The sequence below is a fragment of the Ambystoma mexicanum genome, chromosome 13, assembly GCF_040938575.1.
Source record: "Ambystoma mexicanum isolate Mex_15411 chromosome 13, UKY_AmexF1_1, whole genome shotgun sequence".
NCBI classification, from domain to species: domain Eukaryota; kingdom Metazoa; phylum Chordata; class Amphibia; order Caudata; family Ambystomatidae; genus Ambystoma; species Ambystoma mexicanum.
The window spans coordinates 134,291,628-134,316,214 of NC_090938.1; the positions used below are offsets into that span (position 1 = coordinate 134,291,628).

The 24,587-nt window shown below is 45.9% G+C and overlaps 1 protein-coding gene across 4 annotated transcripts in view; it reads left to right on the top strand.

Moving 5' to 3' along the window:
* TULP1 (TUB like protein 1) overlaps positions 1-24,587 on the top strand; it is a 767,520-nt gene that overhangs the window by 123,490 nt on the left and 619,443 nt on the right. For 2 of the 4 annotated variants that reach the window (XM_069633447.1, XM_069633448.1), the window contains exon 1: positions 18,959-19,116. The exons of the other annotated variants lie outside the window; for them this stretch is intronic. In XM_069633447.1, coding sequence (XP_069489548.1) covers positions 19,096-19,116 — 21 coding nt within the window. In that variant the 5' untranslated portion in view covers positions 18,959-19,095. Of the gene's footprint in view, positions 1-18,958; positions 19,117-24,587 lie in introns of those variants that run through there. 4 annotated transcript variants of the gene reach the window in all.

The window sequence follows — 24,587 nt, forward strand, 5'->3', positions numbered from 1 at the left end:
TTTATTGGAGATCTGGGCGACCATGGCAGTGCTGAGGGCAGGTTGCAGTCTGTGTAGCGTGGCCTCCATGTTGGCCGCTCCGGTGTGAGCCAGTTCCCTTTGGCGTCCGAGTTCAAGGATGCGCTGTAAAGGAATGCCTCTCTCGCTGAGGATCAGGCGTCTTAGTTTTTCTGAGTGTACGCCATTGATGACTTGCCTCCTAATTTCCCTCTCCACGTTTGTGAACTCGCAGGACATGGCCAATTTTCTCAATCGGGTGTGGTACGCGTCTAAGGTTTCATCCGCTGCCTGTATAGTGGTGCAGAATATAAAAGTCTCGTAGTCCGGGTTTAGTTGAGGGAGAAAATGAGCTGTGAGGGCATCTTTTGCCCTTTGGTATGCATCTTGTCCATCATCAACATTGAGGGAGTTGAAAACGCGCAGTACCTCGTCACCCACACTGAGCAGTAGGTGTGCTTTCATCTTCCTGGCCGCCGTAACTTCCTTGCACTCCATCGCCATCTCGAACTTTTGGATCCACAGCTGCCATCTGGGTCCGCTTGACGATGGGTCTGTGAAGGGGTCAAATGGCTGGATTAGAGTTGACGACCCTCCTTGCGTGCGAGGCTGGGGGGATGACAGCGACAGGTTTGCCGCAATTCTGGATGGCGTGGTGGGCCCAGGGCTTGATGTGCCGGCCGCCATGTCGACGTGTACCTTGTCGGTGCTGTCGTGATACGCTCAAGTGACTGCCAGCGCTGAGGAATCGGGCCTTCACCGGATGTGCCGCGGCCCCCTACCGCTGAGTGTGGAAGCGCAGGACCTGGTGCTTCAGCGTTGCCCTGGTTGGCAGTCCGTGTCACTGCATTCAAATATGTGTGTCCAGATGTCGACTGGCTCCACCATGCCCAGCTGGATGTCGTGGGGCAAAGGAGAAATGCAGATGTGGAAACAAATGGAAAAAAACATTTTTTTTTGGGTGGGGGGGTCACGTGTGCGATCCGCCCCCCACCGGGTGTCCAAAAATTTCGACGCGATGGATGTGGGCCATCGGTATGCTTTCACACGCCGAGCGCGTGTTGGATTTCGTTCCGCCTCGTCGCCATTGTTAGATTCCAGCCCGCGGTGTGCGCACCCGGGGGCTGGCGTGTCAGGGCTAGGCCGCGCAGCCTGTGGCGCAGCGCCAGCGCAAGCTGTATTGAAGTACACCCACGCTCGTTGCTGGTGTGCCCCGGAACTGCCTCCCGAACGCGGGGGCGGGGCTTTTATTAGAGACGCCCTGCGTCACCGCGTAGCGGGACGCAGGGCGGAACATAACACACACCAGCTTATTACTAATTTCAAGGGACAAGAACCCCTTCTTGTAGTTCACAGATATTAGAGCGTGGGTAGGCAGGTCCCCTCTTTCTCCAAAAGGTCACATCAGTGGTTTTCCAATGACTGTCCGCTGCCAAATGACGGGGACACGGACAGGGTGACCATGGGACCTGGTCCCCTGTGCCACCTCCCTCTCGTCTCGGGGGGATAGCTCGGGGGCAACGTGCTCGCCTCGAAGCAAGAGGACGCGGAGCAACACAGGCTCTGAGTATTAAGCAGGGGGTTTAATATCATATCATATGCCTATTGGTCCTCAGAATTTGGGAGATTACGTCACAACAGATATAGTGATATCTCGAGGGGCCCCCAAAACAGTTTGAAAAAAAAAAGATCAAAGAAATAGCATGCATCCCGCAAAGCCGTCAAGTGATTGCACCCCATCAGTTTCGTCCAAAAAAGGTGTGGGAATGTAGTTCAGTGTGTTTGAAGTCCCCGGAGACAGTGACGAATATCCGGCTGGCAGTAAACACGCCCTCATTCCAATCCCTGCGCGTCCCAACTCGCTATGGCACACACGTGTTACAGCTTCCCGTGACATGCTTATAACAGGCACAAACCTCTATCAACACAGTGCTTTGCCTTTGCATTTTTGCATTTGCATTTTTCTTTGGCGAACGGCATAGGTAAACACGTGTTGCATAATGTAGGTTGCTGCACTGTCTGGAATGTACAGATCTTTTTTTCCCTGCATTGTTTTCATTTTTGAAAATGAAGAATTGTGTAAATGTTGTCAGATTGTGTTATCGCGTTGCTTGTGTAGTTTGCATCTCGGTGTTATAAAACGGAGCATTGGTTTAGCACCTGAAAGCCAGACATTCCCAAGGACGTGCCCTTCTGCACGAGCAGAGGTGGGGAGAGATACTGCAAACTGTGCTCAATCCCCAGCGTCACCGCTTACCAGCACTGTGTGATTCTGGGCACATCTTTCCATCTTGCGACTTCTTATAAGAGGATTCAGTTCAGTGTATGTTATTGCATATACTTTGCTTATGGTTGGGCTGGCTATAGTGTTGCTCTATATGGGGTAATGTTCGTGGCTCTTTCTACAGTTCAGAGCAGTGTGCCAGCTTTTGTTCCTTGGCGCGTTCGAGGAAACTCTGTACCTTAGTTTCATCTCCACAGATTACAAAGTGATAAATTGCTTCGTGATAGGTCTAACCGTCGGGAAAATAGATATATGTGGCAGGGTAGGACGTGTGGGGGGAGGGCGTTAGTAGTGGATGGAAGGAAGGGTACATGGGGTCTGACCCAGCAGAAGAAAAACAAAGAAAAAACTCACAATGAAACCTACCCTGAAGTACCTTACACATTGTAATTTGTGGGGATGAAATGTTGTTGAACCCATGGCAACAGTACTTGAAAACCATGGTGACCTTTGGACTGAGATGTTGAGCATACGATAGACACATGACTCTATTCGTGACATGGTCTGTTTCGGATGTGTTTATATTGACAAATACACACAGATGCGCTACTCTGCTGGGCTGACCCGATTGATCAGGGACACTAGCTTTGCCTGTTCACTCTTCCACGGTGTTCACGATTCTGGAAAGATTCGAGGCAGGGGGTTGCTATCTGCTGATGGGTCAGTGGTCTGCAGTAAGCGGATGGACACCCAAAGGCCTACTAACTTCAAATGGTGGGCGAACCAAGCAAGAGTGCCCAAAACCAGAGGTCTACATGGGGTGCTTGGGCATAGTGCATGACTAGCAACTTTGCAACGCACCTCAAAGAAAATGTCCCTATTTCTAGGGCAGCTTGTAGACTTGAACGAGGGGAGCACTTTGCGTATCTTGGGGTTACTTTTACTGAACATGGCAGTCGGGTGGCTCATTTGGTGTCTCGGGCGTGCCGTTCTCCTGTTGGCTAGATTTCTACCCATCGAAACAGTTGACATTTGATTGTGTATGGAAAGGGCTGCCGTTCTACACCGTGAGGGAAACTCTTTTCTTAAGAGGATGTTGAGGCTCCAAGTCTTGTTCTCCGTATGAAATTAAACCAGGAACGTATAAAGAATGACATCAAAATGTTATCTTTAAAAGCCAGGCTATCTGTTTCGATCAACCCAAATGGCACACTTATTCAGGACCTTTTACCAAATATATATGCAGACTTGAATTGTCTACGAAAGTATCCCAGTTGGCCAATATTAAAAATGAATTACACAAGTATATGGTTTAGGATTGAAAATATATTGGGTACAACTATATAAGATAAATAGCTAGATTTTAGCATCACTTTTTTCTTTGTCTTGGTTTGATGTTGAAGGTAGTCAGTCTATGGTTAACGTACAGTTAGCATCAACCAGTGTTTTATGAATGAAAAGTCTATTGGATTAAATGAACCAGATATCTTATTGAGTTTGCGTTATGTGGAATTAATTTTAAGATTACTTATTTTAGTAATGAAATGATCCTATTTATGCCATATATATGATCATTAATTTTGTGAATTTTTGTGAATGGAAATGTATGTTCTTTTTTCCTTTTCTTATAAATATGTGTAAAGTTTATATTTAAACTGTATCACATTAGTAATTAAATTAAAAATGAATTGCACAATATAAACCACACAGATTGGCACAGTCCTCCCTTACACATCTTTATTGGTTTGGCAAGCCAGTTTAAGAATCTGTGAAGGGTAGTGCAAGCAAACAGGGAGGTGGTTCAGTTACTCAAGAGACCCATTATAGAATTTCTTTTTTTTAAGTTGGTTCTATTGAGAAGAATCTTACCGAAGGCCCTGAGGCCAGAAAGTAGTTGACATGCTTTAAACTTGACATATTGCATATTGGATTGGCTTTGGTGAACTGGTTTCTTGCTGATGAGCTATTGCGCCTACGCCCAATTTGTTGCACACTTTATGTTTTTCTGCCTTAGATTTAAAGTAATTGGCCAAGATACTTGAATTCCTGTTTTTAAAACCCCTGGTCTGAGTCAATACCGTGCAGAACTTAAATGTCTTACATTGACTCCTGATAGCCTCACTTGCTGTGCTCTGCAAACCTCTCTTGCTGCTGCAGTGCACATCAAACATGGAGATCACAGTATACCATGTTCAGCTCTGATTAGCATCAGTTTGCACACTAAATGTTAATGTTATTAGTTTACTTATTTTTTTCTGTTTTATAGGCATCATAATGTGAACTGTTTGTTTATTTTATATGTATACTCTGCAGGGCGCTATTTTATTTTGTTTGAATACTACAATGTCTACTTAATATCAGATTGTATATGCTGTACTTTGTAAGGTTTTTATCTGAAATAAAGTGTGTTGATGGATCAACAGACAAAATGTCCCTATGTGCCTGAATATCAAAAGAAAATACATTTGTGTTGTATTTTTTCAGTTTTTCACAGGGTCCGTCAGTTCACCCTATGCACCTTGAATCTGGCTTGGTTTATATGATGGGTCTAATTCCGTTAAGACCACTAATGTTATGGGGACACCTGTGAAAAAGTAACACTCATAACTTTACACATTCTAATGTTCAAGATTAGTTCATTCGGAGGGCGGTGTGTGCAGCTGCTGGCTATGCTATGTTAAGCAAGAACTTTTTTATCCGGGCATCCGTGAGGCTTTCCTAGACCTGGTGGCTGCTTGTGACACACAGAAAAAAACCTTAGTGCAGCCCTTTTTTGTCGTAAGTACAGAATATGTAGAATTGACAGAACAAATACTCATTCAGGCATGGATTAGAGAATCGAGGGGTCCTTCAGACACTGTGTTTACATATGACGTTTACTTCATTCTGCTACTTGACGGCACATCAATCCGACACCATTGCAGTCCATTTCACCCTCGGCTACCATGATAACCGTGAGTTTATTCAGTCGACATAAACCTTTTTGAAATTACGATTAAACATAAGACCGCCCCCTTCCTCACAGGCATCACAATGGACACCCCTCTACCCATGACATCACTTCCCTTTTACGTCAACCCGACATAATAGGTGACTCTGCTTCCACAACCGCTTCATTTGAACTGCAGAACACGCAAAACCTGCAACATTCTGGTGAAATCTATATACTAGTGGTAACTACCTTGCACGCATCTAATAATTTCGTATTCTGACACTAGACTTCTTTACATGACCCATGCTCTGATGTATGTCTACCGTCCCACAGATAACACATCCCTCTTAAGACTGGACTTCAAACTGACTCGCCATCAACACCTTTCGTTACTCACACTCCTTCTGGGGGTATGCACCTTTCTTCTTTTATTATCATGGACACTACACTTTAGCATCTATTAGAACATGGCCACTTCTTCTACTTTTTAACCCCGCACAGTCAAGAGATTCGGGACATGTCCCACTGGGAAAACATCAACAGGATGCAAGATTCCTTTAAATAAGAAATTGAGAGGTATAATGTTCATCTACATCGCAATTACCTCTACAAAACACATTGTCACCCATTATGGACTACTGACCGATGCATTTCTTATTCTCACTTTAGTAATCCTTGAGGTATTTGAAGACTGTATACAGATACAATATGAGGTAACATGGATAAACCCCATCACGTGGCCTGAAAAAAACACTTAGAAGGTGAAACTTATAAATCACTAATGATCGGATATATTAATTCAACATTATGTTGGGAATTCAACATTAGAAGCATCACAATTACGAGTTCCTTTTTTCTTATTTTGTAGATTAGAATTGAAGCTAGAAAACGTATGAACTGCATGAAATTGATTAATATTCGGCTCCCGATGAAGGGATTTTATTCCCGAAATGCACTGAGCTCATTTGTAATTGTTTGAATGTCTAAATTTATGATTTATGACATCGAAACCTCATATGTACAACTCATGCATTAAAAACTTTTTTATTTTTATTTTTGTTACTATTTGAATAAACTGTGGTTAACCACTTGAAAGTATTACATTACAGTTACAATTCATGACAATTCATGAAATACAAGATTTGACTGATTAATATCAGCATACATAGTGTGCAGGGAATGCGGAATTCTCCTGTTTGTACTTGCGACTTCCTGTGCCAGAGTCGAGTCTTCTCATCTGCAACTGTGAACTTTCCTAGAACACTGGTGTGCACTGCATTGTTTTTTCCTTAATCTACAACAAAGAAAGTGCTCAGACCGACATTGTCTTCAGTTAAGCTCGGGGCTGGCCCCTGAGGGGCATCTCAAGTGGATTGTTAAATCCTGCCAACTGGCTTTTCTGTTCAATCTGAGGACTAACATCCTTCCTTTGGCGAGTGGCACATGTAATCGAAATGGTTTCTCTGTAGTCCCCCAGTCTATGGTGGTCATTACGCGTATGGAGGTAGCTATGGTGCTATTAGCACCATGGCTACCCCCATACTGCATACCAGGTCCGGGTGCCTTGAATGGGGAATTACCGGGCCATTCCAACCTTGGAGGACTCAGTATTTTCCCATTCAGGGAACCCATCCCCACTCCCATTCGAGCCCCCATAGGGCTCAATGGGAATGGGGACCATGCTAACAACGGGCCCATTATTAACAGGCCCGTTGTTAGCTCCCTGGTCCTTTAACGGCTCCCACTAAGAGCGCCTGGTAAAACCAGCCGCCCTTAGCGGGACCCGCTAAAGGACCTCGTAATGCGGCGGTAAGGGGTTAACGGCACCGGCACCCTTACCGCCAACCTCGAAATGAGGCCTTATGTGTCCAATAGCATATCCACAGAGGACCTAACACACTTTTTATTTTTTTGCCCTGTCTTTAAAACTATCGGGAGGTTGTCTATTCAGTATTCTGCCAAATAAAACTCACAAAACATTTTGTACCACTTTTTTAACTGAAATTCTTACACAGGAAAGTAGATTCCAGGTTTGATGATGCAATTATCGATGGTGAGGAAAGGTGGGTGCGGTGGGACTCCCCCCATATTTTCCTGTAAAAAAATCTTTACAAAAGCAGTAACAAATTGTTGCTGAGTCATTGCTCAGTCAAAACACACAGAACCACCAGGAAGAGACATTCAATCCCGATTCTGGGGAACACTGAAGTTAGGCAGTGTAGTGCTGCTTTAAACTCCCTCTTATCCTTTACTGACAGACATACAACCCTTGCATTGTATTTCTTCATAGGAAGTACATTGGTGATAAGAAACAAAAGTAAATGTATATGGAATTTGTCTTGTAGCGATTATTCTTAATTTTGGGGAAATGTTTGATGTTAAATCTTATATATATATTTGAAAGCGTGTCAGTCTGTTTGCTTGTTTGCTATAGAAATGAAAATATATATTTTTGAAAGCGTGTCAGTCTGTTTGCTTGTTTGCTATAGAAATGAAAGGGAGACTATCTAGAGGGTTCCAGAGGGGTGTCACGTGGGTAACCTTTCATGAGCAAGTGATGTGCCTTAAAGTTGCTAAAGTGGCGCACCTGGTGGACAAAATCCAAACACATGCTTATTTTGCTTAATTTAAAGTTGCTAAATTGGCACTCCTGTTGTCTAATATTAGAACGAATACTCATGTTGCTTAACAAATAACCACAGCTATTTTGCTTAACAAACGACCACAAAGAAAGCTAAACATATGCTTGACAAATGACCATAATAAAAGTTAAGTGTGCCACACATTAGTAAAGTAATGCAAGAAAATCTGGGAAATCAGTCTTATCGATACTCAAGAAGTTTACATCCCCAGTGATAAAACACTGTAGTTCATGCCACACAAGAGACGATCTAGTTTTGGAAAGTCGTCTGATACAGGGCATAAGGGCAGCAGAAACAGTAGAACAGCGCCATCAAAGACTTCAAGTACAGGCAAGCAGACAGGCAGCAATGAGACAGCAAGGCACACCAGAACAATGACAAGCCAGACAACAGACGGATGCAATCTTCTGATGCTCGCTGAAAAGAGGCAGCCAGGGCAGCAGTGAAACCCCATATCTAAAGCGTGGTTACTTTGAAGTCCGGGCACCATCGGGTATATCTGCCTGTTATTTATATTTATGCTGATATTTTCAGTATACTACCATTATATTATCTTACGAGAGGCAACATCCTAAGGCGCTGCACGATGACTTGTCCTATGGGCAGTTCCTTAGGTTGAGATTAAATTCTATGACAAGACTGGAGGCGAGCATTATGCTTCATCTTCATTTATTTCCACTCTTCAGCAGTTCAACAAAACACATATAAAACTTTGAAAAGTGTTCAACAAACCTTTCTCATTTTCAAAACTACAACAGGGCTGGCGTCCCCGTGTCGTATTACCGGCACCTCAGGGGCTTAGCCAGCCTCGCAGGCAGTATTCTAACGGACGCGACTGCACTCGCAGGGCCGGCCCCCACCCTTGGGGAGGAGGAGCCGGCACTCGCGAGGATCGCAGCACCCCGAATTAGCAAGACTCGCGCAGGCAGCCCCCACCCGCGGGTGGACGGAGCTACCGCGAGCAAAGTGCAGAGCTCAACGCTCCAAGCCACAACCCCCACCCACGGGTGGGAGGAGTTTGGGCGCGTAGGACCACGCTTCAAGCGACGCCGCATTGGAGCGACGTTTGCTGGCATAAGTACATAACTTCAGATCGCTCACACGAGCAACCGAGGTGCAATGCCATTATCAAAGTAAAGGAGTTCAGCGGTCATACGATCGCGCCGTGCGTGTAAATGCACACACAAAGCTCAGCAGCCCACGAGCTCAGGAGCAGTAGACAGCAAGGGACTGGAGATTGTTTACACTGCTAATAAGCAGAAGATTGGCGCGGTGAGAGCGAAGATACTCGCATAAGCCAGAAGGCAGAATAAATACAAAGGTGCAGCCACTGAAAAAAAAAGACAAAAAAAAAAGAAAGGTTTATTTACTCAGAACCATCAAGAAGGAGCAGTGGGCGTGCTAAGACACCTGACTCAGGTATTTGGGCACACAGCACAGCAGAAGATGTCTGAATATGAGTGGAGCGAGGAGGAGCAGTCCCAAGACCACGCAGACAGTTTTAAACAAGTGCTGGGAAGCTCCCTCATTGATGCTGTGGCAGAAGGGGTTAGACCGCCTCCAGGAGAGGCTGGAGACATTGGAAGCTATGCTTTTGCAGCCTAATACTAGCACCAAAGAACTTAAGTGCACGCCCACAGAACCCTTGAAAGAGGGACATAAGGAGAGTAAGATAGCCCTCAAGAGGAAAGCCTCTGACAACCCCCGGGGCTCTTTGGAAGAGGCAGTAGAAAAGGACTCGGAGGTGCCTGCCGCTTTGGCAAAGCTGAAAGAAGCTTTTCTACAAAGGCAGCCAGTGCCAAACCTCATGACCCCTTATCCAGGGGAAGAAAACGTTGGAGAAGACCCAGGCTCGGAAGAAGAGCTGATAGAGGACCAGGCCTCACAGGAAGAGGAGGAGGCCTGGAAGAGGACTGGGCAAGACCCAGTGGGGGTAAGAGAGCGTGAAAGGAGAAGCACCTCCTGAAGCAAGGCGATATGTTCAACCCGGACAGCAATCCGAGGGCCACCGAGTGGCAACCATCCCCCCGAGTAGCTCAATATATGGCGGCAAGACTGCGCAAACTACTAGACAAGGAAGTGAGACAGCGCCTACGAGCAGAGTGCCCGCGACCAGACCTTCCAGGGAAAGTTGCGGAAGCCCCCAAGCTCGATCCAAAGATGCTGACCTTCGTGTCAAAAACTAGCAAAGATCCCTGCAAGGGTATTGATAGATCCTAGAAAAGCTGCCAGGAAAAAGTATTAGATTTAGCAGGACCTCTTAGCAAGATTATGGACCTCGTAGAGAGGGCAAAGGACACAGGAGAAGAGGTTGACCCGGAAACCCTTGCAGGGTGGGCTCAGAGGTTAGTTTGTCTTCTCCGGAATGCGAATTGTGCCATCGCGTCAGAAAGAAGAAAGGGTCTATTACTCAAGATAGATTTGAAGCTGAGTGATCTGTCATCGTATGAAGTGGGAGAGGGAGCCCAGGGCCTCCTGTTTGGAGAGACATTTGGGAAAGAGATGGGATGATTTGTCAGAACATACGCTTCACTAGAAAAAGCACAAGCATCGATCCGCAAAATATTCCCAAGCAGAGTTTTTGGAGGGACCGGCGCTTCAGGGGTCGTGCAGCCGGTCGCAGCCAAGGAGGGAGAAGACCCCAGAACCCCACAGTGCAATACTGGGAGAACAAGAGTCAAGACACATTCTTCCCGTCCAGAGGGAGATTACAGAGTGGCCGAAGGTCCAGAGGATCAGGACGAGGGCAAGGATTTACCCCAGGTGAGAGCGATTCAGTATCCTCCCGTAGGGGGGAGGACACGCATGTTTTTATAGAATTGGCGTGAGCTTTCAAGCGATTCCTGGATTTTGCAGACCGTCAGAGGACTTTGCCTAGATTTTATAGAGGCCCCAGTCCAGCTAAACAGACCGCAGAGTCAGAGATTAGAGCAAGCAGAACAAGCATGCCTAGACAGCGAGATAGTGCAGCTAGCTCGCAAACAGGCGATAGAAAAATGCGACACGGTCCCGAAGTTTGTCAGCAACATGTTCCTGGTTCACAGGAAATAGAAGGTGCGCCCAGTTATAAATCTCAAAGAGCTGAACGGTTGGATCGTATATCGGCACTTCAAGATGGAGGGCATACATCAGCTCAGAGACTCCCTGAGGGAGGGGGACTGGCTAACGCATTTGGATCTGAAGGACGCTTACCTTACACTTCCAGTACTCAAGGAGTACAGACCATTCCTAGCTTTTCGCTGGCAAAAACAATTCTGGCAATTCAGGACAATGCATTCGGACTTGCCTCAGCTCCCTGGGCATTCTCGAAGCTGATGAAGCCAGTGGCAGCAGCAATCAGAGAGAAGGGCGTCAGGCTGATCATCTAACTGGACAACCTCTTACTCCTAGCAGAAGATCGGGAGGTATTAGTATACCAGACGAGAAGGGTGCAGGATCATCTGGTATCACTGGGATTCCTAGTGAATACAGAGAAGTCAGATACCACACCAGCACAGAGATTGGACTTCCTGGGGTTTGTTCTCGATACTAAGAAAGCGGCATTAGAGCTTCCAGCTCGCAAAATAAAAGACATCAAGAGAGAAATAAGAGTGTGTTTAGAAAAACAGCAAGTATCTCTCAGAACAATAGCGAGGATAGTAGGGCTTTTAGCAGCATCTATTCAGGCCATATTTCCAGGCCCCCTGCACTACCTATGCTTTGCAGTGGTTGAAGATAAAGCATCTTCAACAGGGCCTGAAGTACCATCAGCAAGTACCCCTAGATCAAGATTCAATTACAGAACTAGAGTGGTGGTTAAAGAATATTGATGCTTGAAATGGGCGAGCCATATTCGGAAACAAGCCGGATCTGATAATAGAATCGGACGCCAGCCGGAAAGGCTGGGGGGCCAGATGTGGGACTCTGCAGACCAGGGGCAAGTGGAGCGAAGAGGAGCTTCAACTCCACATAAACTGCCTAGAGCTCCTAGCAGGATTGTTTGCGATCAAAGCTTTCACAAGAGGAAGAGTAAAATGTTGTGTTCTCCTGAAGATGGACAACATATTAGCAGTGCGTTACATCAATCACCTAGGCTGTACGAGGTCCAAGATGCTAGCGGAGCTAGCGAAGGACTTGTGGCACTTCTGCCTACGATCAGAGACATCAGTGACAGCAGAGTATCTGCCAGGTACACTGAACTTAATAGCAGATTGAAACTCCGGTACCTGACGGACTCCTGCGATTGGAGACTGGATCCAGCAGTGTTTTAGAAGCTGAACACGAAATGGGGACCATTACAGATGGACCTTTTCGCCTCCCGGATCAATGCGCGAATTTGCCACTACTACAGTTGGATACTGGATCCGGGAGCGCAAGGAACCGATGCTTTCCTGCAAGAGTGGACAGGAGGTCCGCACTACGCTTTTCCCCCTTTCGTGATGTTGAGCAGAGTTCTAGCGAAATGTCGGAAGGAGAAAGCGGAGTTGGTATTAGTAGTGCCTTTATGGAAGTCACAGGTGTGGTTTCCAACGTTAATGGAACTGGTGACAGACATACCCAGAGTCCTCCCCGAAGGAGAACGACTGCTCACGGACCCAGCTGGGTCATATCATCCTCTGAGAGTGAGAGGGACACTCCCGTTAGCCGCGTGCAGGATATCAGGAGACGTTGGGCTCTGCCAGGAATTTCGGCGCAGGCTGCACAGCTCATCGCTGAATCCTGGGCTCCATCCACTAGGAAGAGCTATGACGCAGCTTGGGCAAAATGGACACGCTGGTGCAAGAACAGAGGTGTTCATCCCGTTTCAGCACCTGTTGTAGAGATACTGAATTTCCTAGCAAACTTATTACAGAACGGGAGAGCTTTCCGAACGATAGGAGTGTACAGGTCAGCAATATCAGCAGGGCACTTGTCAATAGAAGGCGTCCCTGCAGAGAACATCCCGCAGTGGTGAGGCTCATTAGAGGTGCGAGATTCAGAGTTCCCCCAGAGCCCAGGTATAATACCACATGGGACGTGTTGGCTGTACTGCGATCATTATCAAGTTGGCCGGCAGATAAGTAGTACCTTTCCCTTAAACAGTTATCAGGGAAGCTAGCTATGTTGTTGTGTTTAATCTCCTGCAAACGAGTGCCCGACGTTAGAGCCCTAGAGATTAACAGAAGGTCCTTTGGGCCGGACGGAGTGACCTTCTCCGTAGTCAAGAGGACCAAGACGGGGACTACTACAGTCCATTACCCGTACTTTCTGAGCAATGCAAAATGGTGCTTAGCACGATGCATAAAAGAGTATGAGAGTAGGACGGCGGAGAATAGGGCAGTAAGTACTACTCAGCTTCTAATAGCGCGCAGGAAGCCCTATCATGAGGTTACGTCAGCTACCATCGCGCGATGAGTCAAAGAGATTATGCAAGCAGCAGGTGTGAATGTGGACATGTATGGAGCGCATTCAGTGAGAGGAGCAATGGCTTCGACTGCCCCGAGAGCGGGTGTACCATTATGTGAAATTTTGCTAGCGGCTGACTGGTCAAGTGATCGTACACTTAAAGAGTTTTATTTTAAGCCAGCTGAGAGTTTAGCTGGGACAGTGCTGGGGAAGCTTTGAACAAGCATAATGCTCGCCTACAGTCTTGTCATAGAATGAAGATTACCCCTGCTATCTGCGCAGGGAGTATTAATTCTATTTGAGACTAGGAGGCGAGCATTAAATTCCCACCCGAATGTTGTACTGCCTATAATTGCATTGTATTATATTTGTAAGTACACTACATAGACTCCACCCTAAAATCTCCTGTTGTATTGTCTCTTAGGAGAAGTTCAGAAGAATAACTGAAGACAGAGCAGTAACAGAGTGATACAGGAGGCCAGAGTTTCGCCAGCAGTTGAGTTCTCAAGTTAAAGTTATCTTTGCATCGTTAGCGGGGATCAGTTATGGAAGTTATGAAAAATTCAGAGCAAGTAAAAGCAGAGGAGGAGTCCAAGCACAGGAAGTGGGTTGTGACTGGCTGAGAGGGCATGGACTACAGAGACTCATGGATTTTGTAGTTTTGAAAATGAGAACAGTTTGTTGAACACTTTTCAAAGTTTTATATGTGTTTTGTTGAACTGCTGAAGAGTGGAAATAAATGAAGTTGAAGCATAATGCTCGCCTCCTAGTCTTTAATAGAATTAATAATCCCTGTGCAGCTAGCAGGGGTAATCTTCATTGCAATTAAACAGCTGTTTTTGTGGATTAAGCCCAAATCTTGGCTGAAAGACTTGATCAACCTGGATACCCACATAAAATAGTCAAACATGCAGCCAAAAGGGCCCCCTATACTAATCGCAAAGCGCTTTAGGTCCCCAGGGAGTCCTACAGATTGATGGACAGGGTGGTGTGTGTCACTACCTTTTCAGCGCATACCATCTGTATTCGCCAACTGGTGAAAAAATGCTGGCATCTAGTGACATTGACTGGATTTACAACCCAAGTGCCTCTGTTTGCACTGAAGCGTGTCACTAATGTTAATGAAAAACTTGTGCATTCAAGACTTCCGCAGAGGGAAGGATTGATTCAAACTTCTTTAACAACAGATGGGTAAATATTGCGAGTCGGGGCAACAGGACACCACTGCTGTGGAAATTGCAAGGTTTGTGCATATACCAAATAAACAACGGAATTTGCGCATGCCAATAGCAGATGGCACTTACGCAAATTTACCACATGCAGTTCAAAAAATGTGGTGTACATTTTCTCCTGCTCATATGAACTACTCTATGTGGGCATGGCCATCAGAAAGGTTGTGGTGCGATTTTCTAAACATCGCAGTAGGATCAGGAATGGGACAGCGAATGCCCTATTGGTACAACAATTTTTAGAAAGGAAACATGGTCCGGACAGTATCAAATGGTTCGCTATTGACCAGTTTACGCCAGATTGGCTGAGTTTCCCAGTGTTATGAAGACTAAACAGCTTTCAACAAATTTGGATTCACTGTCTTAGCACCCTTCAGACAGGTCTTAACGAGGACTTGCATTGGCCCACATTGATCTATTAATTGCACTAAGTTTTGCATTGGGTTTTTAATTCTGTTTTCTGAATTTGACATTGATTGCCCAATGTCAATGAGCCATGTGAGCAGGACCATACGTACACCAGTCCAAGATGGCTTCCACATTTCATATTGGCCACTTAGTTAAGACAGCCGACATGGACGGATATGGCATACCCGGTTTAATGTCTTTGACAGTAACTCTGTTGTAGAGTACAGTAATATTCCTTTATGGGCTATTTGCCTTGTCTTGTGACCTGGTTTCATTTACCTGATATATTTGTGCATACCACGTGATTTGGGTCCTATTTTTCCTTTAAGAATTCAGGAAGGGCCCCTCTTGGCCATGATATCCATGCAGTTTCAAAGGGTTAGACTCCAATCCAATATCGCTGCCATATTCGACCAACAGTATACTTGGCAAAGATGGCCGCCATGCTCATAGGTTTGGGAAACGCACTGATTTCATTTGCTCCAAGATCAGATCTGGAATGGAGGGAGGCAATTTGACTTATACGGGCACTTGTTGTGATTTATTTCAGGCACAGCATAAGTTGTTTTTATAATTTCACTCATAGATTGTACGGTTGCATTTAGTAACGTCGGTGCCATAACATCTTTTCCGCAGAGAGACAGGAAGCTTCGCCTTGGTAGAGTTAGTATAGTGGGATACTTCATGTCAGATTGACCGCAGGATGATCAAATTGAACGGGATTACGTTGTAAAGAGATAAATGGCTATGCATGTAAACATGCCATATTTGACTGTGCCACCCCACGAACTTGAATTTGAGTAGTGGTGATTGGCTATTAAGGACTTGCCCAACACATGAGACCGTGTTCCTCAGCTAATTTTCAAGTGATTGATGGTGATCTGAAATAGGAAGAACGCCATATGAAACAGCGTTTCTCCGCGTATTTCCATTTAATAGCAGTATCTGCAATTGGGATATCGTGTTGCCGGTGTTGGGGGATTGCACACGCTCGGTTGGAGTCTGCCATGGGCTGTGCTCACTCACATTAGCCAGAGGATAATCGCAGCGTTGGAAGAGCTAGAGGTGAGGCAACCTATCCCTGATAACTAGGTTCCAAGAGCAGCTATAGTTTGCCTGTCTGTGTTTGCTAATTTGGCAAAACCATATCAAATTTGTGGCGGGGCGCTTTGAAGAAGGGTGTATATGTATTTACCATATGTATAATCTTTTTACACACCAGGAATTGTGGAATATGCGAGCATTTAAATAGTATGAATGAAATTGGGCGGTTCTAGTTCATTTTTTGTCTATTTAAGCTTTGCATATTTCTTGCTTAGTTCTTCGATGACGTGATTCTTGATGTTCCAATCACCTGTCATTGTTGCTTTATCCTGAAGAAGGCTGGGTGCGTCCTGGTAAAGATGTTGCACTATTGGCCCTAGCTCCCGTTTAATTCACTTCTTAGCCACGTCCTCTCTTAGTAGTGACATAGTAGTGTCTAAGAGGTTGGTGTAGCTGGGACCTATCACCAGAGCTTGGTCTGAACAGCGTAATGCACGTGCACCTTATTATGGATGCACTGTTTGGGGGAGGAGTGAATGCTGTGAGGATGTCTGAGTGCAGCTGTATGATGTTGGAGGCATGGGGGGTGCGTATCACCCAGACACATTCTATGATGCACTTTTTATATCAAGTTCTTCATGTGTGTATGGTCACTACTTTCTATATACTATATATGCACACAATTTAATTAAAAATAACCGAATTTGTGACAAAAAATGTTTCTTAATTTTGCTTGACCATGTGTGTTTTTATAAACTTTTCAAACCTCTTTAGAAAAATCATTAAATATCATGTGGGCTTGCTCTCTGTTTGTGATTTATTTTCATTGACATTTAATTTTGTTTTCTTTCTTTCACTTTCATGAAGATTTTTCTTAATCTTCAAAAAAATAAAATGTTGAATTGATGCCCTCTGCATTAACACTCACTTTTAACAACAGGCATGGAAAGACTGCCCCAGTCAGGATTCAAAACATTTACTTGAGGGTCGCTGCTATCCCAGAGTGATCCTGTAAGGGTGTTTCTCTACACTCCAAGTGCCCCCCACTCTGCTTGCTCCTTCTTGCAGGGGCGTTGCTAGAGGGCGGGGCTGAGGGCGCTAAAGCCCCAGGTCTTTTGGTTATAGCCCCAGATAAAAGCTCAAGGGTTACAACCAAAATCACTGCAGGCACTCGATTGGGTTTTGTTCCACAGAATGTAAGGTATTGAGACCTTTATATACAATGAGGAACCACTCTATCAGACTGGCCACATGCCCCACTAAACCATTTATTCAGGCATTTGAGCCCCGCAATGAAATGGCTTAAGGCAGTGGTTTATGAACAAGGCACAATTTTTCAAGCTTATTACCAAATGTTTTCACTTAAGAAGCTCTACCAAGAATAACTAGGGATTCATCCCCAGATTTATCTAACTGCCTTGAGAACGACCGATGGGTCGAAACACGTGTCGGCTGTACTTTGAATAAATCACCTTTCACATATCCAACGACTTTATCAATATATATTCTCTGATATTGTCATGAGTTTTGAGATTTAACTTTGAGTATTGATTACTGTAATTTCGGTCTATTTGCGCAGTATAAATACACACGCCAACTGTTATTGTCCATTACCTTTGAGGCATTAAGGGGAACCTCAAGTGCATTTTCTGCTGCATTTTTTACAAAACTCGAGGAAGTTGAGCGCACTACTCACTGTTACTCCCCCACACTTTCGGTATTTACAACCAAAATGGCTAGCTAGCCCCCAGTCCTGACAGTCCCAAAAGTAGCGTACCCCCGGATCTTTTCCGGATCTAGCAATGCCCGGCCTTCCTGACCCGGCACTCTTTATCAACGATGCTTCTCCCCTAGTCCACACGCCCTGCCAGGCAACAGAATGTGCTCGCCCAAAGCCCTTTACATTGCTTGACCCTTGCCAGTACTGTTCGAAGCCACAGGTTTCAAAGCTTACATCTTGAAATGAACTGTATTTGTGTAGCACCTTTGCATCCACTCCACTGACATCCCTTCTGCAACCACTTTTCACAGTCACCATGATGCTCAGAAGTGTCAACAACTGTGATGTCATTTCCTGCAATGCAGCGTTTGCTGAAGCCACCACGTATGCAAATTAGGGAACGTTCCAGGTCCTTCCCAACACAGAGCCTGGCAATTCCAGGGTTTGCCTATGTTAGGGTGACCAGATTTAAAAAGTAAAAAAACCGGGACAGGGCAACTGACATAAAAGTAGCACTAACTCTTGAAAGTGGCTGTCAAGGCACTACACTCCAGTAGCGTTTGGAGGAGAAGAGCGTATGTGTTACTGTTCAAAGAAACACATATTATAATTAATTTATCACAAACTAGCACTATCTTAAGTTGTAAAATGCAGCTTTTTTTCTAAGGAGATTGTGCATTCCTGCCTGCCAGTGCCAGCTATGATGGCCTACTACAAATACCGGTACCACTGCAGTTTCCAATGGGAACTTAATCTTGAGAAAGGGGGTCAGAGCACCAAATACCAGGACGTCTGGTCACCCTAGCCTATGTGGTGTGTGTGTGTGTGTGTTAAGAGAGGACTTGTGAGACTAATCTGTGAGCAAGGCACGCGAGAGTCTTAGTGACAATGTTAGGAGATTGTGTCATCGTGTACCAAAGGTGTTAGGTAGTACAATGCACAGGAGAGTCATTGTAGAAAACTGTTAATAAAATAACAATGGTACGGGAGGGAGTGAGGAGTGGCGTGTGCGCCACGTCTGTGGGCGTCCTCTGTGTGCCACAGAAAGGCCTTCCTTTGCCCTGCTCCCTCCACGCATGTACGCTTGAATGACCTTTCCAAGGTGCTGGGTGCACTTTGTGTTTACTGGGGCTGACCTCCGCCCTGCTCCTTTAAAGAGACGGGGTTGTCCATTCAGCTATTCAATGCAGCGCTAACGCTGCGCTCTGCACCGCCCCAGGGCCTGGTGAGTGGTCTGTCCAATCAGCCACCATGCATACAAGGCCCCATGCCATTCTGAGCTCCCCTCTGCATCTCTTGTGGGGTAATGGTCTGACCAATCATCACCTCGCTCCCCCACCCGTAGCAGGTGAATGGTCTGCTCCTGGAGGCATCTGGCAGCAGATGGGCCCGGGATTGCAATGACATCCGATTAGCCGTGTCTGCTGCCGCCTGATTCCTCTGGGTGGACGCTGCTGCTCGTCCAGCTTCCATGCTTGCCTTGTCGCACTTTGTGGCTAGCGGGCAGTGCCATCGATCCGATCCGCGATTGATCAATGACCATGTCCAGTGACAAGGTAAGAAGGGACTTCCTCGGACGCTTAGGAGAAAGAGCGGCTTCTAGTGGAAGAGGTCAGGTAGGGGTCACACCTATGTCCTCGCAGCTGAACTCCTGGGATGTTGAGGGGACATTTTTTGGTGTCGGAAAACTATATATATAATTCATGGCAGCTGTCCGTAGTTTAATACAATTCTGAGGATAATTTCTTTATAATATTGTGGTGGGAATTTCACTACTCACCGCTAATTAGAAAATGACATCACTGCCATAAATAACTGTAGTTACGTATTACACTGGAGTGACGACGTTACACTGCTAGTACCAGCAGAGAGTTGAATGGCTGCTGAACACTGCATTAAAGCTGCTGTCACTAAATGTTCAGATTCTTTTCTTATAACATAGCTTTCTGTGACAGTAACTGCTGAACCCATATGCATGCATTAGTAATGGCCGAACCCTCACCCATAATGATAGGCTCACAACTTGTTTCACGTGTTGGCAATAAAAAGGCCGTAGGATTTTATTGTACAGATATGGGTTATGACAATAACAATATCACATATCATGATGGTATCATACTTTTGGGTACCGGGTCCTGAGGTTACCCCCTCGGACCCGTGCCGCCACACACGGGTAGGTTCCCGGCTGACCATGTTCCCCCAAGAGTATGCCCTAGAGACAGCCCCTGTGAGCAAGCGTTGTATTGATTTCCCGAAAGAAATGCTCCATGCCCTGGCTAGACAGATGGGTGCCGTCATGGAGGAAAAGGTCTGGGTTGCCTAGTGTAATGGCTGGGTGTTTTATGAAACCCAGTCCTCTTGTCATACAGAATCTCTCTAGTCCTGTTCAGTTTTCTTCTAGATATGTCTATAGATTTGTAGCAGTTGGCCCCTAGCCATTTCTTTCTTGGTAAGATGGCTGAGAAGTATATTTCCGTCCCCCTCCAGTTGTGTGAAATGCCTGCTAGGGAGGAGCAGATTTCTTCGCATAGGGTGCGTCTAGCTGTGTTAACTAGATCGTTGCCCCCTAGATGGATGATCAGGAATTCTGGGGGGCCCCTGTATGCTACCAGTTCTGCTAGTGTTTCGTGGACGGCAGCCCAGCGTAGGCCTCTGTATCCCCACCATGAAGTAATGGTGTTTCTGAACGGTGGCCTTTCTTTGGTTTCTTCAGCCCATCTGCCTGTCCTGAAAACGAATGAGTGGCCAACTATCCATGCTGATCGGAGTGTGGTCCTCGATTCGCCTGTTGTTTCTGTGGTGGTGGGAGGTGGGGAAAAGAAAGAAAATTTTAGGGCGGAGGCTATATCGATTTTGGTCTGATATATCTTTTATAACAGTCTGACTTCCATCCCCCTATGTTTTTTAGGAGTTGCAGTGCTAAACCTCCTTGCCATGCTGCGGTGGCGGCACCTATCCTGAAGGAGTGAGTGCCGAATTGTTTGGGATCCCACCCTGCTCTGCTGATTGCTTTTGTCAGCACTCCTTTAAATTGGTAGCAGCTTAGGGCCGATGCATCCTTGTGGATTAAAAAACTCCCCCCTACTTTGGGTCGTTGCGCGTAATAGAGGTTGGTGATGCAAACTGGGCAGTTTGTTGCCTCATCGATGCAACAAATATTGATGGTTCTTTTTGCACCCGTTTTCGACTGTTGCATTTCTATGTTAACACTCTCTTGCCTCATCCTGATTTCCATGACGCCCAGGCCGTTTCTGGCCTTGGTGCTGGAAGCGATGAGTTCTCCCACCCGGAAAGCCCCGAAGTAGGCTAGGAAAAAAGCTGTTTTAAATAACTTTATCTCGTATGGCTGCCAACATATGGCTTCCAAATGGCTTGCTATCTGCACCAGTTTGCTGAAATCAAGGGGTCGGCGGGTGTCCACTTGTGGACCCTCTATTCTGCCCCATCCCTTCATTGCGTAAGAGATGAGGGCGTTCTGGGTGGGGTCTGAATCGCCCCGAATTTTTGTAAAGTATGAAATTGCCACCAGGTGTCTTTTTGCCCAATCCCTTTTGAAACCTTGTTCCCGGGCCCATTTTAAAAATACCTCTATATCTTTCATCGTTATAAGTTCTACGTGGTTTACACCTGTGGCCTTAAATACTGTTTGCAAACACTTACTGTACTGCGTTGCAGTGGTGCTTGCCACCGCCCTCTACGCCATCTCTGTTAGGAAGCCTGTGAGGTTGTTGCCACCCGTTGTTGATGTGCCTGATTCTTGTTGGGCATCCCGGCCTGCACTCTCTGGTGCTGGCGTTGAAGCCAATGTGTCGTTGGCACCTGTTTTAGCGGTGCCTGGTTTTCGTTGGGCATCCCGGCCTGTGCTCTCTGGCGTTGATACTGTTATTCTTGTCTTCCCATTATTGTCCAGCATTCTGCTGGCATTGGCGTCATCTGTTCTTGGCCGTGCGGAGCTAGCTCTCGGAATCTTGTCCACTGGAAACGAGATAAGGCATCAGCAATGTTATTATCTTCCCCTGAAATGTGCTTCGCTTTGAGTACAACGTTTACTTGTAGTGTGACTGTTGTAATGGCTCGTAATACTTTTAGTACTAGAGGGCATTTCGTAGACCTTCTGTTTATGGAGCCCACTACAGCCATGTTATCGCACCAGATCAAAAGTTCCGTATTCGCTAGTCGCCTGCCCTAGATGTGTAATGTTAGCCAGATGGGGAATATTTCTAGTAGGGTGATGTTTCTTGTCCACCCTGCTTTTTGCCATGAATTGGGCCAGTGTCCTGCCACCCATTCTGAGTCTCGTATGGCTCCAAACCCCTTGCTCCCAGCTGCATCGGTGTATAGGACCCTGTTTGAACGGGTAGTTAAAGGCGTTCGCCAAAGTAAAACCCCGTTGAAATCTCAGAGGAATTTTCCCCATGTTTCCAGGTCTTGTTTCACCTCTCTGCCTAGGCGGATATTCAAGTGCGGTTTGGTGAGTGATTTGATTTTGAACTCCAGGCTTCTGGCAAATATCCTTCCTTGAGGTATTATTTTGGATGCGAAATTGAGGCTGCCTGCCAAGGATTGTATTTCCTTTACGGTCCCCTTTTCTCTCATTATCAGGTTTTGTATTTTTGCCAGGAGTTCTGATATTTTCGTTTTGGGGATTCTGCAGAGTCCGTTGCTGAGTCTATTTTGATGCCCAGAAAAATTATGTTTGTTTCTGGTTTAGTGGTTTTTCCCTTCGCTAGGGGAACTACCCACTGTGCTGCCATGTGCTCGAGGTTTGCTAAAGCCCGGCCGCATTCCTCGGAGTTTGGTGGCCCTATGACCATGAAATCGTCTAGGTAGTGCACTATTTTTGTCCCTGGTCTCTGTTTTAGGAAAGCCCATTGGAAAAAGGAACTGAATTGTTCAAATAATGCACATGATACTGCGCACCCCATGGGGAGGCATCTATCTACGTAGAATTTGTTGTTAAAAGTGAAACCTAGCCACTGCTGTGACTCTGGGTGGACTGGCAGGAGTCTGAAAGCAGATTCGATGTCCAGTTTGGCCATCAAAGCATTTCTGCCGCACTCTTGTATGAGCCTTACCGCTTCTTGGAAATGCGTGTAAATTACAGCGGATTCTGTGTGTGGGATGCCGTCGTTTAAAGACTGGCCTTTAGTGTAGGAGAGGTGATTAATTAGTCTCATTTTTCCAGGTTCTTTTTTTGGGGACCAGGCCTAGTGGAGATATTAAATAGTCTTTTAAAGGCATGAAATCCCAGGGACCTGCTACCCTTCCCAGTTGCAGTTCTTTCTTGATTTTGGATTCTACTATCTGGGGTTTGTCCCCGGCTGACTTTAGGTTCATCGGGATGTGTTGTGACCCGGTGCCCTTAAATGGGATGAAAAACCCTTTGGTGAAACCTTGCGATATTATCCTGCTGGTTTCCTTGTCAGGGTAGCTGTTTAGGGCGTCCCTAAAATTGCCCGGGTTGATGGGGGTTAGTCCTGGTTCTAAAACTGGGATATCATTCTTTCTTGGCTGGTAATCTGGTGCAGTTGCTTGCTGCATGGTCGCCATTGCAGTTTGTGCAGGCGTGTTTGTACCAGCATTCTTTGCCCCATGTACACTGGTTTTTCCCAAAATGTCTGCATGGGATGTTGGATTTGACAGCCTGCTGTTTGTTCTGTCTGTGGGTATTATTTTTAGCCACCCAAGGCTGGTTCCTTCGAAAGGGCTGCTCCCCTTTTTTGGATTTATCATTGTCATGGGATTTGCTTACTTGGGAATTTTTGCTATTTTTGGAAGAAGACTGCATGGTATCTTTTCCTGGGAAGGTTCGGCGTTGAGGGTGTATAAATCGTTCTGGACTTCAATGGCCGGCCTTTCTGACATGCTCCTCCTAAATCTAATGTCGTATGCAAGCCATGTCTTCCCCCTCTGTGTTACTTTTACTTCCCTTATTTTATCAACGTATGCTCAGATCTTCCTGCCATCCAAAGGGAATTTTTCCTCGTATATTGTTGCTAAGATGGCAAAGGCCTGTAACCAGTTGTCCCAGCTTTGTTCGACCTGGGCGTTTCTGGCAATAGCTTTTTCTTCTATTTTTTGGGGGTCTCTGAAAGCGTCTTTCCCTTTGCACTGGGCTTCTATTAGGGAAAAGATTTCTATAAATTCTTTGGCCCATATGGCTTCTTTGATTGTGGTATCAATGTTCCATGCCAGGCATTTTTTGTATCTATTTAATAACTCTGTTTGGAAGGATTTCATTTTCTGGTCCAATTGTGCATTACAGATTGTTACAATGTCAGTTGTATTGCTTCCGGGTGTCCCTGTCGCGCCCATGTTGTCTGTGCCTGGGGTTGTCCATGCTTTTAGGGCACCTGTTGGATCAGTTGCTGGAGTTATGAAGGCTGTTGTATTTATAGCTGTGGGGGCTATTGGCAACTTCTGTGCTTGTTGTGGCGGGATTGCTATAGGTGGTGTTACAGGTGGGTTGACAACCATTATTGTAGGTTCTATTGCGATGGTGGGGTTTGAGGCCCCAGGTTCCCTTGTGGGCGGTGTCTGTTTCCCCTTTATTTCTACCATTAGATGCTGTAATTCCGCTACATTCTCGCATAGTTCTGACAATTCTTTGGTACCTTTTCTGGTGCCTTCGGATATTTTTCTCCTTTTTAATGGTGCAGAAACCTCCTCCTGGCTGGGTGGGCTGGTAATTCCTTCCCTGGGTAGGCCGTACATGTTTTCTCTAACCCATGCCCATCCGTAGTGCTCTGCCACTTCAATGGCTGCTAGCAATTGTGGTGATTTGGGCTTCTGCGCGGTGTTGGGGGTGCCCGTGTTTTAAGTTTGGGCCCCATGTTTTTCTATGCCTGCTATAGTAAAAAGAAAAATGGGTTTTATCAAGGAGTTAAACCGTTGTTTGCGCCTGTTCTATTAGTTGCCCGTGCTTGGTAACTGTTGACTGGTGCCTTCTTGCCCGGGTTCAGAAAATTGGGCAGCCCCCAGGTTTGATTAACTGGCGTTAGATTGATTTCGCTGTGAGGTTGCCCTG